The 13664-nt window shown below is 48.2% G+C and overlaps 1 protein-coding gene across 1 annotated transcript in view; it reads right to left on the bottom strand.

The window, feature by feature from the left end:
• Positions 1–13664, bottom strand: part of LOC128700847 (tRNA (guanine(6)-N2)-methyltransferase THUMP3) — a 142452-nt gene that overhangs the window by 92772 nt on the left and 36016 nt on the right. The window contains exon 5 of the mRNA XM_053794294.2: positions 11808–11886. Coding sequence (XP_053650269.2) covers positions 11808–11886 — 79 coding nt within the window. The remainder of the gene's footprint in view (positions 1–11807; positions 11887–13664) is intronic.

The following is a 13664-nucleotide window of genomic DNA, read 5'->3' on the forward strand; positions in this document are numbered from 1 at the left end:
ACTATGAAAAAAGCTAGAGAAATGAAGAAGGCAGCAGCAGAGAGTGAGGCAGCTGGCCACCACAACCACTGTGGCCGCCGCCGCCACTACCACCACCTCTGTGGCCGCCGCTGCCACTACCACCACCACTGTTGCTGCCGCCGCTACTGCCACCACTGTAGCCACAGTGATCACGTCTTCACCTATACATCTGTCTTGACCACACCTGTGGTAACGTATGTGACAACCTCACCACTAATCATAGATAAACACAAGCTAGGTGTGGGGTTATGGACTGGGAAGATACTAGAGTAAATGGCGGCAGGATTCTGCCGCCAGTGTTGCCATCACTCGCCATATTATGGCCTAATTTATTCATTCTAGAGTATATATCATGTTTCCATATTATTAATAATGTTTATTATGTCATATTAGATGAATTGTGAATGATAACTAAGCTGTAGAGTTGATATTAGCATTATTTTGTCATGTCTCCTGAGAGGCTGGAACAGATTAATTGCATTTCAATTAATTTAAATGAGGAAAATTGACTCAGCATATGAACAAATCAGGATACGAACAAGGTCACGGAACGGATTAAGTTCGTAAGCCGAGGTTCCACTGTATTTATAGGTCCCAGCAATATTTTGGATATGCGGGAGTATATAATAATAATAATTTCCCTTGAAGCATGATGTAAGACAAGTAAGTGTCAGTCCACTGCTGACAGTGTAGTGGTGACATCTGATGAGTGTCCATGGCCCTGGCTTTATTTGTTTTCACTGTTACACACAAACATGTCTGTCTGTCTGCTTGTTTGTCTGTGTCTGTCTAGCTCTCTATCTGTTTGTCTAGCTCTCTATCTGTCTGTCTAGCCCTCCGTCTATCTGTCTGTCTAGCTCTCTGTTTATCTTTGTCTCTGCTTATCTGTTTGTCTGCTTGTCTCTCTTTCTATCTCTCTGCTGGTCTCTCTCTCAGTCTCAGAGAGAGCCACTCGTGAACCAACAGGTATTACACGTGACTGCATCGTCACGTCTGGCTCCTGAGCAAGTGTAAATACATATTACAGGTGTCCCTCAACATTCGCGAGGGTTAGGGGATCAAGAGCCTCGCGAATGTTGAAAAACCGTGAATGTTTGGTGCCCCAATATATTGTAGGGAAATATAATACAATACTGCTAAACTTGTTGAACCATGAACAATCATAAAATACATGAAAATGTCGTAAGTTGTGCTAAATATATACATGTTATGCTTTAATAACGTATGTTATTTAATAACATGTATGTTAATAACATGTTTGTTATTAAATACCACAGACTCCACCACTGCCTCCACCACTGCGAGTCCCTACTACTCTCCCTCCGACCCCCACAACTGGCAGCCAGCCCTCCCACCACTCAGTGTGGTGAGTGTTTTGTTTGTTCATTATTTGCTATTAAACTACAGTATAAATAATGTAAACACATTCATGACTGCATATTGGAATGGCTATTTGAACAGGTATTGGACGGTGACATCATGTGTTTACTCTTGAACACAGCAAAGAATTGAACATTTCTGCTACTGCTAATAATAATAACAATAATAATAATAATAATAATAATAATAATAATAATACGATATAATTGAAGAAGGAAAATGTACAAAAATACGAGGGAGTGGTTGACACATCGTCAGTGTGACTTTGTTTATGCTGGAGTGAGTATTAGTCTCTGTGCTCTTCCAAACATTTCACAATAATTCAGCGGTTGAGGCAGTGGTAGAGGCAGTGATAGAGGCAGTGATAGAGGCAGTGGTAGAGGCAGTGATAGAGGCAGTGATAGAGGCAGTGATAGAGGCAGTGGTAGAGGCAGTGATAGAGGCAGTGGTAGAGGCAGTGATAGAGGCAGTGGTAGAGGCAGTGGTAGAGGCAGTGATAGAGGCAGTGGTAGAGGCAGTGGTAGAGGCAGTGATAGAGGCAGTGGTAGAGGCAGTGATAGAGGCAGTGGTAGAGGCAGTGATAGAGGCAGTGGTAGAGGCAGTGGTAGAGGCAGTGGTAGAGGCAGTGGGTGAGGCAGTGATAGAGGCAGTGGGAGAGGCAGTGATAGAGGCAGTGGTAGAGGCAGTGGTAGAGGCAGTGGTAGAGGCAGTGGTAGAGGCAGTGGTAGAGGCAGTGATAGAGGCAGTGATAGAGGCACTGATAGAGGCAGTGGGAGAGGCAGTGATAGAGGCAGTGATAGAGGCAGTGATAGAGGCAGTGATAGAGGCAGTGGTAGAGGCAGTGGTAGAGGCAGTGATAGAGGCAGTGGTAGAGGCAGTGATAGAGGCAGTGGTAGAGGCAGTGATAGAGGCAGTGGTAGAGGCAGTGGTAGAGGCAGTGGTAGAGGCAGTGGTAGAGGCAGTGGGTGAGGCAGTGATAGAGGCAGTGGGAGAGGCAGTGATAGAGGCAGTGGTAGAGGCAGTGGTAGAGGCAGTGATAGAGGCAGTGATAGAGGCAGTGATAGAGGCAGTGGGCGAGGCAGTGGGTGAGGCAGTGGTAGAGGCAGTGGTAGAGACAGTGGTAGAGGCAGTGGTAGAGGCAGTGATAGAGACAGTGGTAGAGGCAGTGGTAGAGGCAGTGGTAGAGGCAGTGATAGAGGCAGTGGTAGAGACAGTGGTAGAGGCAGTGATAGAGGCAGTGGTAGAGGCAGTGATAGAGGCAGTGGTAGAGGCAGTGGTAGAGACAGTGGTAGAGGCAGTGATAGAGGCAGTGATAGAGGCAGTGGTAGAGGCAGTGGTAGAGGCAGTGATAGAGGCAGTGATAGAGGCAGTGATAGAGGCAGTGGTAGAGACAGTGATAGAGGCAGTGATAGAGGCAGTGGTAGAGACAGTGATAGAGGCAGTGATAGAGGCAGTGGTAGAGGCAGTGGTAGAGGCAGTGGTAGAGGCAGTGGTAGAGGCAGTGGTAGAGGCAGTGGTAGAGGCAGTGGTAGAGGCAGTGATAGAGACAGTGGTAGAGGCAGTGGTAGAGGCAGTGGTAGAGGCAGTGGTAGAGGCAGTGGTAGAGGCAGTGGTAGAGGCAGTGATAGAGACAGTGGTAGAGGCAGTGGTAGAGGCAGTGATAGAGGCAGTGGTAGAGGCAGTGGTAGAGGCAGTGGTAGAGGCAGTGATAGAGGCAGTGCTAGAGACAGTGGTATTTACTAACATATATGTATGTTATAAATAATAATAGTACATGTTAATATTAATAACATTTATAATCTCTACCACTGTCTCTACCACTATCTCTACCACTGCCTCTACCACTGCCTCTACCACTGCCTCTATCACTGTCTCTACCACTGTCTCTATCACTGCCTCTATCACTGCCTCTACCACTGCCTCTACCACTGCCTCTACCACTGCCTCTACCACTGCCTCTATCACTGCCTCTACCACTGTCTCTACCACTATCTCTACCACTGCCTCTACCACTGCCTCTACCACTGCCTCTATCACTGTCTCTACCACTGTCTCTATCACTGCCTCTATCACTGCCTCTACCACTGCCTCTACCACTGCCTCTACCACTGCCTCTACCACTGCCTCTACCACTGCCTCTATCACTGCCTCTATCACTGTCTCTACCACTGTCTCTAATGTACTATTATTATTTATAACATATATGTTAGTAAATATCACTGCCTCTACCACTGCCTCTATCACTGCCTCTACCACTGTCTCTACCACTGTCTCTACCACTGTCTCTACCACTGCCTCTACCACTGCCTCTACCACTGTCTCTACCACTGCCTCTATCACTGCCTCTACCACTGTCTCTACCACTGTCTCTACCACTATCTCTACCACTGCCTCTACCACTGCCTCTACCACTGCCTCTATCACTGTCTCTACCACTGTCTCTATCACTGCCTCTACCACTGCCTCTACCACTGCCTCTACCACTGCCTCTACCACTGCCTCTATCACTGCCTCTACCACTGTCTCTACCACTGTCTCTACCACTGTCTCTACCACTGCCTCTACCACTGCCTCTACCACTGCCTCTATCACTGTCTCTACCACTGTCTCTATCACTGCCTCTATCACTGTCTCTTCCACTGTCTCTATCACTGCCTCTATCACTGTCTCTACCACTGTCTCTATCACTGTCTCTACCACTGCCTCTACCACTGCCTCTATCACTGTCTCTACCACTGTCTCTATCACTGCCTCTATCACTGTCTCTACCACTGCCTCTATCACTGTCTCTACCACTGTCTCTATCACTGTCTCTACCACTGCCTCTACCACTGCCTCTATCACTGCCTCTATCGCTGCCTCTACCACTGCCTCTACCACTGCCTCTACCACTGCCTCTACCACTGCCTCTATCACTGTCTCTACCACTGTCTCTATCACTGCCTCTATCACTGTCTCTACCACTGCCTCTATCGCTGCCTCTACCACTGCCTCTACCACTGCCTCTACCACTGCCTCTACCACTGCCTCTACCACTGTCTCTATCACTGCCTCTATCACTGTCTCTACCACTGCCTCTATCACTGCCTCTATCACTGCCTCTACCACTGCCTCTATCACTGCCTCTACCACTGCCTCTACCACTGCCTCTACCACTGCCTCTATCACTGCCTCTAGCACTGCCTCTACCACTGCCTCTACCGCTGCCTCTATCGCTGCCTCTACCACTGCCTCTACCACTGCCTCTACCACTGCCTCTACCACTGCCTCTACCACTGCATCTACCACTGCCTCTATCACTGCCTCTATCACTGTCTCTACCACTGCCTCTACCACTGCCTCTATCACTGCCTCTACCGCTGCCTCTACCGCTGCCTCTATCGCTGCCTCTACCACTGCCTCTACCACTGCCTCTACCACTGCCTCTACCACTGCATCTACCACTGCCTCTATCACTGCCTCTATCACTGTCTCTACCACTGCCTCTACCACTGCCTCTATCACTGCCTCTATCACTGCCTCTATCACTGTCTCTACCACTGTCTCTATCACTGCCTCTACCACTGCCTCTACCACTGCCTCTATCGCTGCCTCTACCACTGCCTCTACCACTGCCTCTACCACTGCCTCTACCACTGCGTCTACCACTGCCTCTACCACTGCCTCTATCACTGCCTCTATCACTGCCTCTATCACTGCCTCTATCACTGTCTCTACCACTGTCTCTACCACTGCCTCTACCACTGCCTCTATCACTGCCTCTATCACTGCCTCTATCACTGCCTCTATCACTGCCTCTATCACTGCCTCTACCACTGTCTCTATCACTGCCTCTATCACTGTCTCTATCACTGCCTCTAACACTGCCTCTATCACTGCCTCTATCACTGCCTCTATCACTGCCTCTACCACTGTCTCTATCACTGCCTCTATCACTGCCTCTATCACTGCCTCTATCACTGCCTCTATCACTGCCTCTACCACTGCCTCTACCACTGCCTCTACCACTGCCTCTACCACTGTCTGTACCACTGCCTCTACCACTGTCTCTACCACTGTCTCTACCACTGCCTCTACCACTGTCTCTACCACTGCCTCTACCACTGTCTCTACCACTGCCTCTACCACTGTCTCTACCACTGCCTCTACCACTGTCTCTACCACTGCCTCTACCACTGTCTCTACCACTGCCTCTACCACTGCCTCTACCACTGCCTCTACCACTGTCTCTACCAATGCCTCTACCACTGCCTCTACCACTGTCTCTACCACTGCCTCTACCACTGTCTCTACCACTGCCTCTACCACTGCCTCTACCACTGTCTCTACCACTGCCTCTACCACTGTCTCTACCACTGTCTCTACCACTGTCTCTACCACTGCCTCTACCACTGTCTCTACCACTGCCTCTACCACTGCCTCTACCACTGCCTCTACCACTGCCTCTACCACTGTCTCTACCACTGCCTCTACCACTGTCTCTACCACTGCCTCTACCACTGCCTCTACCACTGTCTCTACCACTGCCTCTACCACTGCCTCTACCACTGCCTCTACCACTGCCTCTACCACTGTCTCTACCACTGCCTCTACCACTGTCTCTACCACTGCCTCTACCACTGCCTCTACCACTGCCTCTACCACTGCCTCTACCACTGTCTCTACCACTGCCTCTATCACTGCCTCTACCACTGTCTGTACCACTGCCTCTACCACTGTCTCTACCACTGCCTCTACCACTGCCTCTACCACTGCCTCTATCACTGCCTCTACCACTGCCTCTACCACTGCCTCTACCACTGCCTCTATCACTGCCTATACCACTGTCTCTACCACTGCCTCTATCACTGCCTCTACCACTGTCTCTACCACTGCCTCTATCACTGCCTCTACCACTGCCTCTATCACTGCCTCTACCACTGTCTCTACCACTGCCTCTACCACTGTCTCTACCACTGCCTCTATCACTGCCTCTACCACTGTCTCTACCACTGCCTCTACCACTGCCTCTACCACTGCCTCTATCACTGTCTCTACCACTGCCTCTATCACTGCCTCTACCACTGCCTCTATCACTGCCTCTACCACTGCCTCTATCACTGCCTCTACCACTGCCTCTACCACTGTCTCTACCACTGTCTCTACCACTGTCTCCACCACTGCCTCTATCACACTGTCTCTACCACTGTCTCTAATGTACTATTATTATTTATAACATATATGTTAGTAAATATCACTGCCTCTACCACTGCCTCTACCACTGCCTCTATCACTGCCTCTACCACTGTCTCTACCACTGTCTCTACCACTGTCTCTACCACTGCCTCTACCACTGCCTCTACCACTGTCTCTACCACTGCCTCTATCACTGTCTCTAATGTACTGTCTCTATAACTGTCTCTATCACTATCTCTACCACTGCCTCTACCCCTGTCTCTACCACTGCCTCTATCACTGTCTCTACCACTGTCTCTATCACTGCCTCTACCACTGCCTCTACCACTGCCTCTACCACTGTCTCTACCACTGCCTCTATCACTGCCTCTACCACTGTCTCTACCACTGTCTCTACCACTGTCTCTACCACTGCCTCTACCACTGCCTCTACCACTGCCTCTATCACTGTCTCTACCACTGTCTCTATCACTGCCTCTACCACTGCCTCTACCACTCCTCTACTGCCTCTATCACTGCCTCTATCACTGCCTCTACCACTGTCTACCACTGTCTCTATCACTGTCTCTACCACTGCCTCTACCACTGCCTCTATCACTGTCTCTACCACTGTCTCTATCACTGCCTCTATCACTGTCTCTACTGTCATCACTGCCTCTATCACTGTCTCTACCACTGTCTCTATCACTGTCTCTACCACTGCCTCTACCACTGCCTCTATCACTGTCCTCTATCGCTGCCTCTACCACTGCCTCTACCACTGCCTCTACCACTGCCTCTACCATCTGCCTCTATCACTGTCTCTACCACTGTCTCTATCACTGTCCTCTATCACTGTCTCTATCACTGTCCTCTATCGCTGCCTCTACCACTGCCTCTACCACTGCCTCTACCACTGCCTCTACCACTGCCTCTACCACTGTCTCTATCACTGCCTCTATCACTGTCTCTACCACTGCCTCTATCACTGCCTCTATCACTGCCTCTACCACTGCCTCTATCACTGCCTCTACCACTGCCTCTACCACTGCCTCTACCACTGCCTCTATCACTGCCTCTACCACTGCCTCTACCACTGCCTCTACCGCTGCCTCTATCGCTGCCTCTACCACTGCCTCTACCACTGCCTCTACCACTGCCTCTACCACTGCCTCTACCACTGCATCTACCACTGCCTCTATCACTGCCTCTATCACTGTCTCTACCACTGCCTCTACCACTGCCTCTATCACTGCCTCTACCGCTGCCTCTATCGCTGCCTCTACCACTGCCTCTACCACTGCCTCTACCACTGCCTCTACCACTGCATCTACCACTGCCTCTATCACTGCCTCTATCACTGTCTCTACCACTGCCTCTACCACTGCCTCTATCACTGCCTCTATCACTGCCTCTATCACTGTCTCTACCACTGTCTCTATCACTGCCTCTACCACTGCCTCTACCACTGCCTCTATCGCTGCCTCTACCACTGCCTCTACCACTGCCTCTACCACTGCCTCTACCACTGCGTCTACCACTGCCTCTACCACTGCCTCTATCACTGCCTCTATCACTGCCTCTATCACTGCCTCTATCACTGTCTCTACCACTGTCTCTACCACTGCCTCTACCACTGCCTCTATCACTGCCTCTATCACTGCCTCTATCACTGCCTCTATCACTGCCTCTATCACTGCCTCTATCACTGCCTCTACCACTGTCTCTATCACTGCCTCTATCACTGTCTCTATCACTGCCTCTAACACTGCCTCTATCACTGCCTCTATCACTGCCTCTATCACTGCCTCTACCACTGTCTCTATCACTGCCTCTATCACTGCCTCTATCACTGCCTCTATCACTGCCTCTATCACTGCCTCTACCACTGCCTCTACCACTGCCTCTACCACTGCCTCTACCACTGTCTGTACCACTGCCTCTACCACTGTCTCTACCACTGTCTCTACCACTGCCTCTACCACTGTCTCTACCACTGCCTCTACCACTGTCTCTACCACTGCCTCTACCACTGTCTCTACCACTGCCTCTACCACTGTCTCTACCACTGCCTCTACCACTGTCTCTACCACTGCCTCTACCACTGCCTCTACCACTGCCTCTACCACTGTCTCTACCAATGCCTCTACCACTGCCTCTACCACTGTCTCTACCACTGCCTCTACCACTGTCTCTACCACTGCCTCTACCACTGCCTCTACCACTGTCTCTACCACTGCCTCTACCACTGTCTCTACCACTGTCTCTACCACTGTCTCTACCACTGCCTCTACCACTGTCTCTACCACTGCCTCTACCACTGCCTCTACCACTGCCTCTACCACTGCCTCTACCACTGTCTCTACCACTGCCTCTACCACTGTCTCTACCACTGCCTCTACCACTGCCTCTACCACTGTCTCTACCACTGCCTCTACCACTGCCTCTACCACTGCCTCTACCACTGCCTCTACCACTGTCTCTACCACTGCCTCTACCACTGTCTCTACCACTGCCTCTACCACTGCCTCTACCACTGCCTCTACCACTGCCTCTACCACTGCCTCTACCACTGTCTCTACCACTGCCTCTATCACTGCCTCTACCACTGTCTGTACCACTGCCTCTACCACTGTCTCTACCACTGCCTCTACCACTGCCTCTACCACTGCCTCTATCACTGCCTCTACCACTGCCTCTACCACTGCCTCTACCACTGCCTCTATCACTGCCTATACCACTGTCTCTACCACTGCCTCTATCACTGCCTCTACCACTGTCTCTACCACTGCCTCTATCACTGCCTCTACCACTGCCTCTATCACTGCCTCTACCACTGTCTCTACCACTGCCTCTACCACTGTCTCTACCACTGCCTCTATCACTGCCTCTACCACTGTCTCTACCACTGCCTCTACCACTGTCTCTACCACTGCCTCTACCACTGTCTCTACCACTGCCTCTATCACTGTCTCTACCACTGCCTCTATCACTGCCTCTACCACTGCCTCTATCACTGCCTCTACCACTGTCTCTACCACTGCCTCTATCACTGCCTCTACCACTGTCTCTACCACTGCCTCTACCACTGTCTCTACCACTGCCTCTATCACTGCCTCTGTCACTGCCTCTGTCACTGCCTCTACCACTGCCTCTACCACTGCCTCTATCACTGCCTCTGTCACTGCCTCTGTCACTGCCTCTACCACTGCCTCTACCACTGCCTCTGTCACTGCCTCTGTCACTGCCTCTACCACTGCCTCTACCACTGCCTCTGTCACTGCCTCTACCACTGCCTCTACCACTGCCTCTATCACTGCCTCTGTCACTGCCTCTACCACTGCCTCTACCACTGCCTCTATCACTGCCTCTGTCACTGCCTCTGTCACTGCCTCTACCACTGCCTCTACCACTGCCTCTACCACTGCCTCTGTCACTGCCTCTGTCACTGCCTCTGTCACTGCCTCTACCACTGCCTCTACCACTGCCTCTACCACTGCCTCTGTCACTGCCTCTGTCACTGCCTCTGTTACTGCCTCTACCACTGCCTCTACCACTGCCTCTACCACTGCCTCTACCACTGCCTCTGTCACTGCCTCTGTCACTTCCTCTACCACTGCCTCTACCACTGCCTCTACCACTGCCTCTATCACTGCCTCTGTCACTGCCTCTGTCACTGCCTCTACCACTGCCTCTACCACTGCCTCTACCACTGCCTCTACCACTGCCTCTATCACTGCCTCTGTCACTGCCTCTGTCACTGCCTCTACCACTGCCTCTACCACTGCCTCTACCACTGCCTCTACCACTGCCTCAACCGCTGAATTATTGTGAAATGTTTGGAAGAGCACAGAGACTAATACTCACTCCAGCATAAACAAAGTCACACTGACGATGTGTCAACCACTCCCTCGTATTTTTGTACATTTTCCTTCTTCAATTATATAGTATTATTATTATTATTATTATTATTATTATTATTGTTGTTGTTATTATTATTAGCAGTAGCAGAAATGTTCAATTCTTTGCTGTGTTCAAGAGTAAACACATGATGTCACCGTCCAATACCTGTTCAAATAGCCATTCCAATATGCAGTCATGAATGTGTTTACATTATTTATACTGTAGTTTAATAGCAAATAATGAACAAACAAAACACTCACCACACTGAGTGGTGGGAGGGCTGGCTGCCAGTTGTGGGGGTCGGAGGGAGGGTAGTAGGGACTCGCAGGTGGCTGGAAACTTGAATATGATTTGGCGGCTGGGAATTTGATGTCTGGGAATTTGGCAGTTGGGAATTCGCGAATGTGTGAAGCCCGCGAAAGCTGAAAACGTGAATGTTGAGGGAGACCTGTATTTGCCAGTCAAGTTTACTATGCATTATATGTACAAGCACAGTATAGCACTTTGTCTGAATTTTTTGGGTTATCCTAGGTATAACTGTATTTGTGTACCTGTGAGACAGAGACAGATAGACAGACAGAGATAGATAAAGACAGATAGACAGAGACAGATATAGATACAGACAGATGGAGATAGAGACAGCCAAAGTCAATCAGTCAGCCAGGCAGCCACCTGCCAGCCAGTTGGCCACCCAGCCAGCCAGGCAGGGAGCCAGCCTGGGAGTGTTAATACTACATGACATCAGTGAGTCCCAGGTGTTTGCTGTGCTATTACTCTAGCTGGCACTCAATTGAACTGGTGCTCCCACAAGGTACAAAGTGGTCCCAGATTTTTTTTTAATACTGCACATGCCGAGTGTTTAGACCCATTCTATGCTGACCAGTTATCTCAGGCCAGTCATGCCAAATTTGGAGGCAGGAAAAATAAAACATTTGGACAGTTAACAGGTTAAAATTCAGGGTAGATGAAATGTGAAATGACTTGGATGAGATAATGATGGAGGCCAACTCAACACACAGTTTCAAGAGCAGATATGATAAGGTCAAAGAGGCCAGAAATCAGTACTGTAATGCTAATCAAGTACTAAAGAAGACAGGGCCAGGAACTGAGTCTTGACCACCACAAAAACAAATCAGTGAAAAATAAATAAGTGAATACTTCTTCCCACAATCCAGCTAGGTGGGCAATACAGTCTTCTCCAGGTAGAGTATCTCAGTCCTTGCACAGCCTCACATATACACTTGCCATCCCTGCCATTCCTCTTGCAACATGACCTCTTGCAACATGACCTCTTCCTCCCAGCCTACAACAATTTTCTCTTAAAACATATGAAAAAAAACAAGAGTTACCTGCTGCATGATATTCTAAACTTTGGTCCTGATGCGTGGATTTGTTGTCTGTCAGAGTCGTTGCTCTCTGTGACCATCTCTGTAGAGTCAAGAAGAATATGAACTTAGAGCACAGAATTATGAAATTATGATGCTTTTTAATTCCTACAATCATTTTAGCAAAACCTGGTGTAAATTCATCAGGATACAATCCAAGTATACAGTGGAACCTCCACTAATGAGTTTAATTCATTCTGTGACCTTGCTCACTTCTGGAATTGCTCGTTTGCAGAATCAATTTTCCTCATTTAAATTAATTGAAATGGAATTAATTCATTCCAGTGGAATTTCAGGCACCATAAAATACTTCAATAATTTCCCTAATATCAAATCTACGGCTTATTTATCTATCACAATTCATCTAATATGACATAATAAACAATATTAATAACATAGAACCTGATATACACTCTAGAATGAATAAAATATGACATGTGTGTGGCGGCGTCGGCAGCCGACGAGAGTTTGTCTGGAGACAGGACAAAATACTCCTTGAATATTTTGCTATCATCAACTCTATGGCTTACTTATCTATCACAATTCATCTAACATGACATAATAAACAATATAAATAACACAGAAACCTGATATATACTCTAGAATGAATAAAATATGTCATTATGTGACAAGTGAAGGCGGCCATAACCACTCCAGCAATGTTGTGGTAAACACTGCCATCTAGTGACAGCCTTTTGAAGCCGTCTATTATTATAATTATTATTATAGTATATTATTATTACACATGTATTATTACTATATGTATTATATTATTATTATTATTATTATTATTATTATTATTATTATACTATTATTATTATACATATTATTATTATTATATAAATACAGTGGACCCTTGACCAACGGCATTAATCTGTTCCAGAGAGCTAGCCGTTAGTCGAATTTGCCGTTGGTCGAATTAATTTTCCCCAAAAGAAATAATGGAAATCCAATTAATCTGTTCCAGACAGCCAGAGTATTAAAAAAATATTTTTTTTCTACATAAAATATACATTTCCCTACACAGAAAACAATTAGACATGCACAATACATACATAAATAAATACTCAAATGACATTTACCTTTATTGAAGAGTATTGTTGAGTAATGAGACACTGTTTTTCTTGAACACTCTGGGATTTTCAGAGTGATACATGAGTAAAGGCTTCACTTTGCAATCCCCACTAGCATTACAGCAAAACAAGAAAGTTAGCCTGTCTTTCATAGGCTTGTGTCCTGGGAGTGCCTTTTCCTCCTGAGTAATGTAGGTCTTGTTTGGCATTGTCTTCCAGAACAGACCTGTTTTGTCACAACTGAACACTTGTTGGGGTTGGAATTTTTCAGCTTCACCATGCCTTATCACACTGTGTATGCCACTACAATTCTTAAATCTTTCAAACCAACCTTTACTGGCCTTAAATTCACCAATATGAGCACTAGTTCCAGGCATTTTTTCCTATTCACCTGGGGGTTAGTTGACCGGTGTGGGTCGCATCCTGGGGGACAAGATTAAGGACCACAAAGGAAATAAGTTAGACAGTCCTCGATGACACACTGACTTTCTTGGGTTATCCTGGGTGGCTAACCCTCTGGGGTTAATTGTTTCTCAGTATTCTCGATAAGCCACACCAACAATAGTCTCTCCACATCTTTGAGTAGTACAGCTGACCGTGGCACAGCAGCAGCTGATGGTGGTGCAGCAACAGCTTGTGGTAGTACAGCAGCAGCAGCAGCAGCAGCTGATGGTGTTGCAGCAACAGCTGACAGTAGTGCAGCAGCAGCTGATGGTGTTGCAGCAGCAGCTGATGGTGGTGCAGCAAC

This window comes from Cherax quadricarinatus, chromosome 94, assembly GCF_038502225.1.
Source record: "Cherax quadricarinatus isolate ZL_2023a chromosome 94, ASM3850222v1, whole genome shotgun sequence".
NCBI lineage: Eukaryota > Metazoa > Arthropoda > Malacostraca > Decapoda > Parastacidae > Cherax > Cherax quadricarinatus.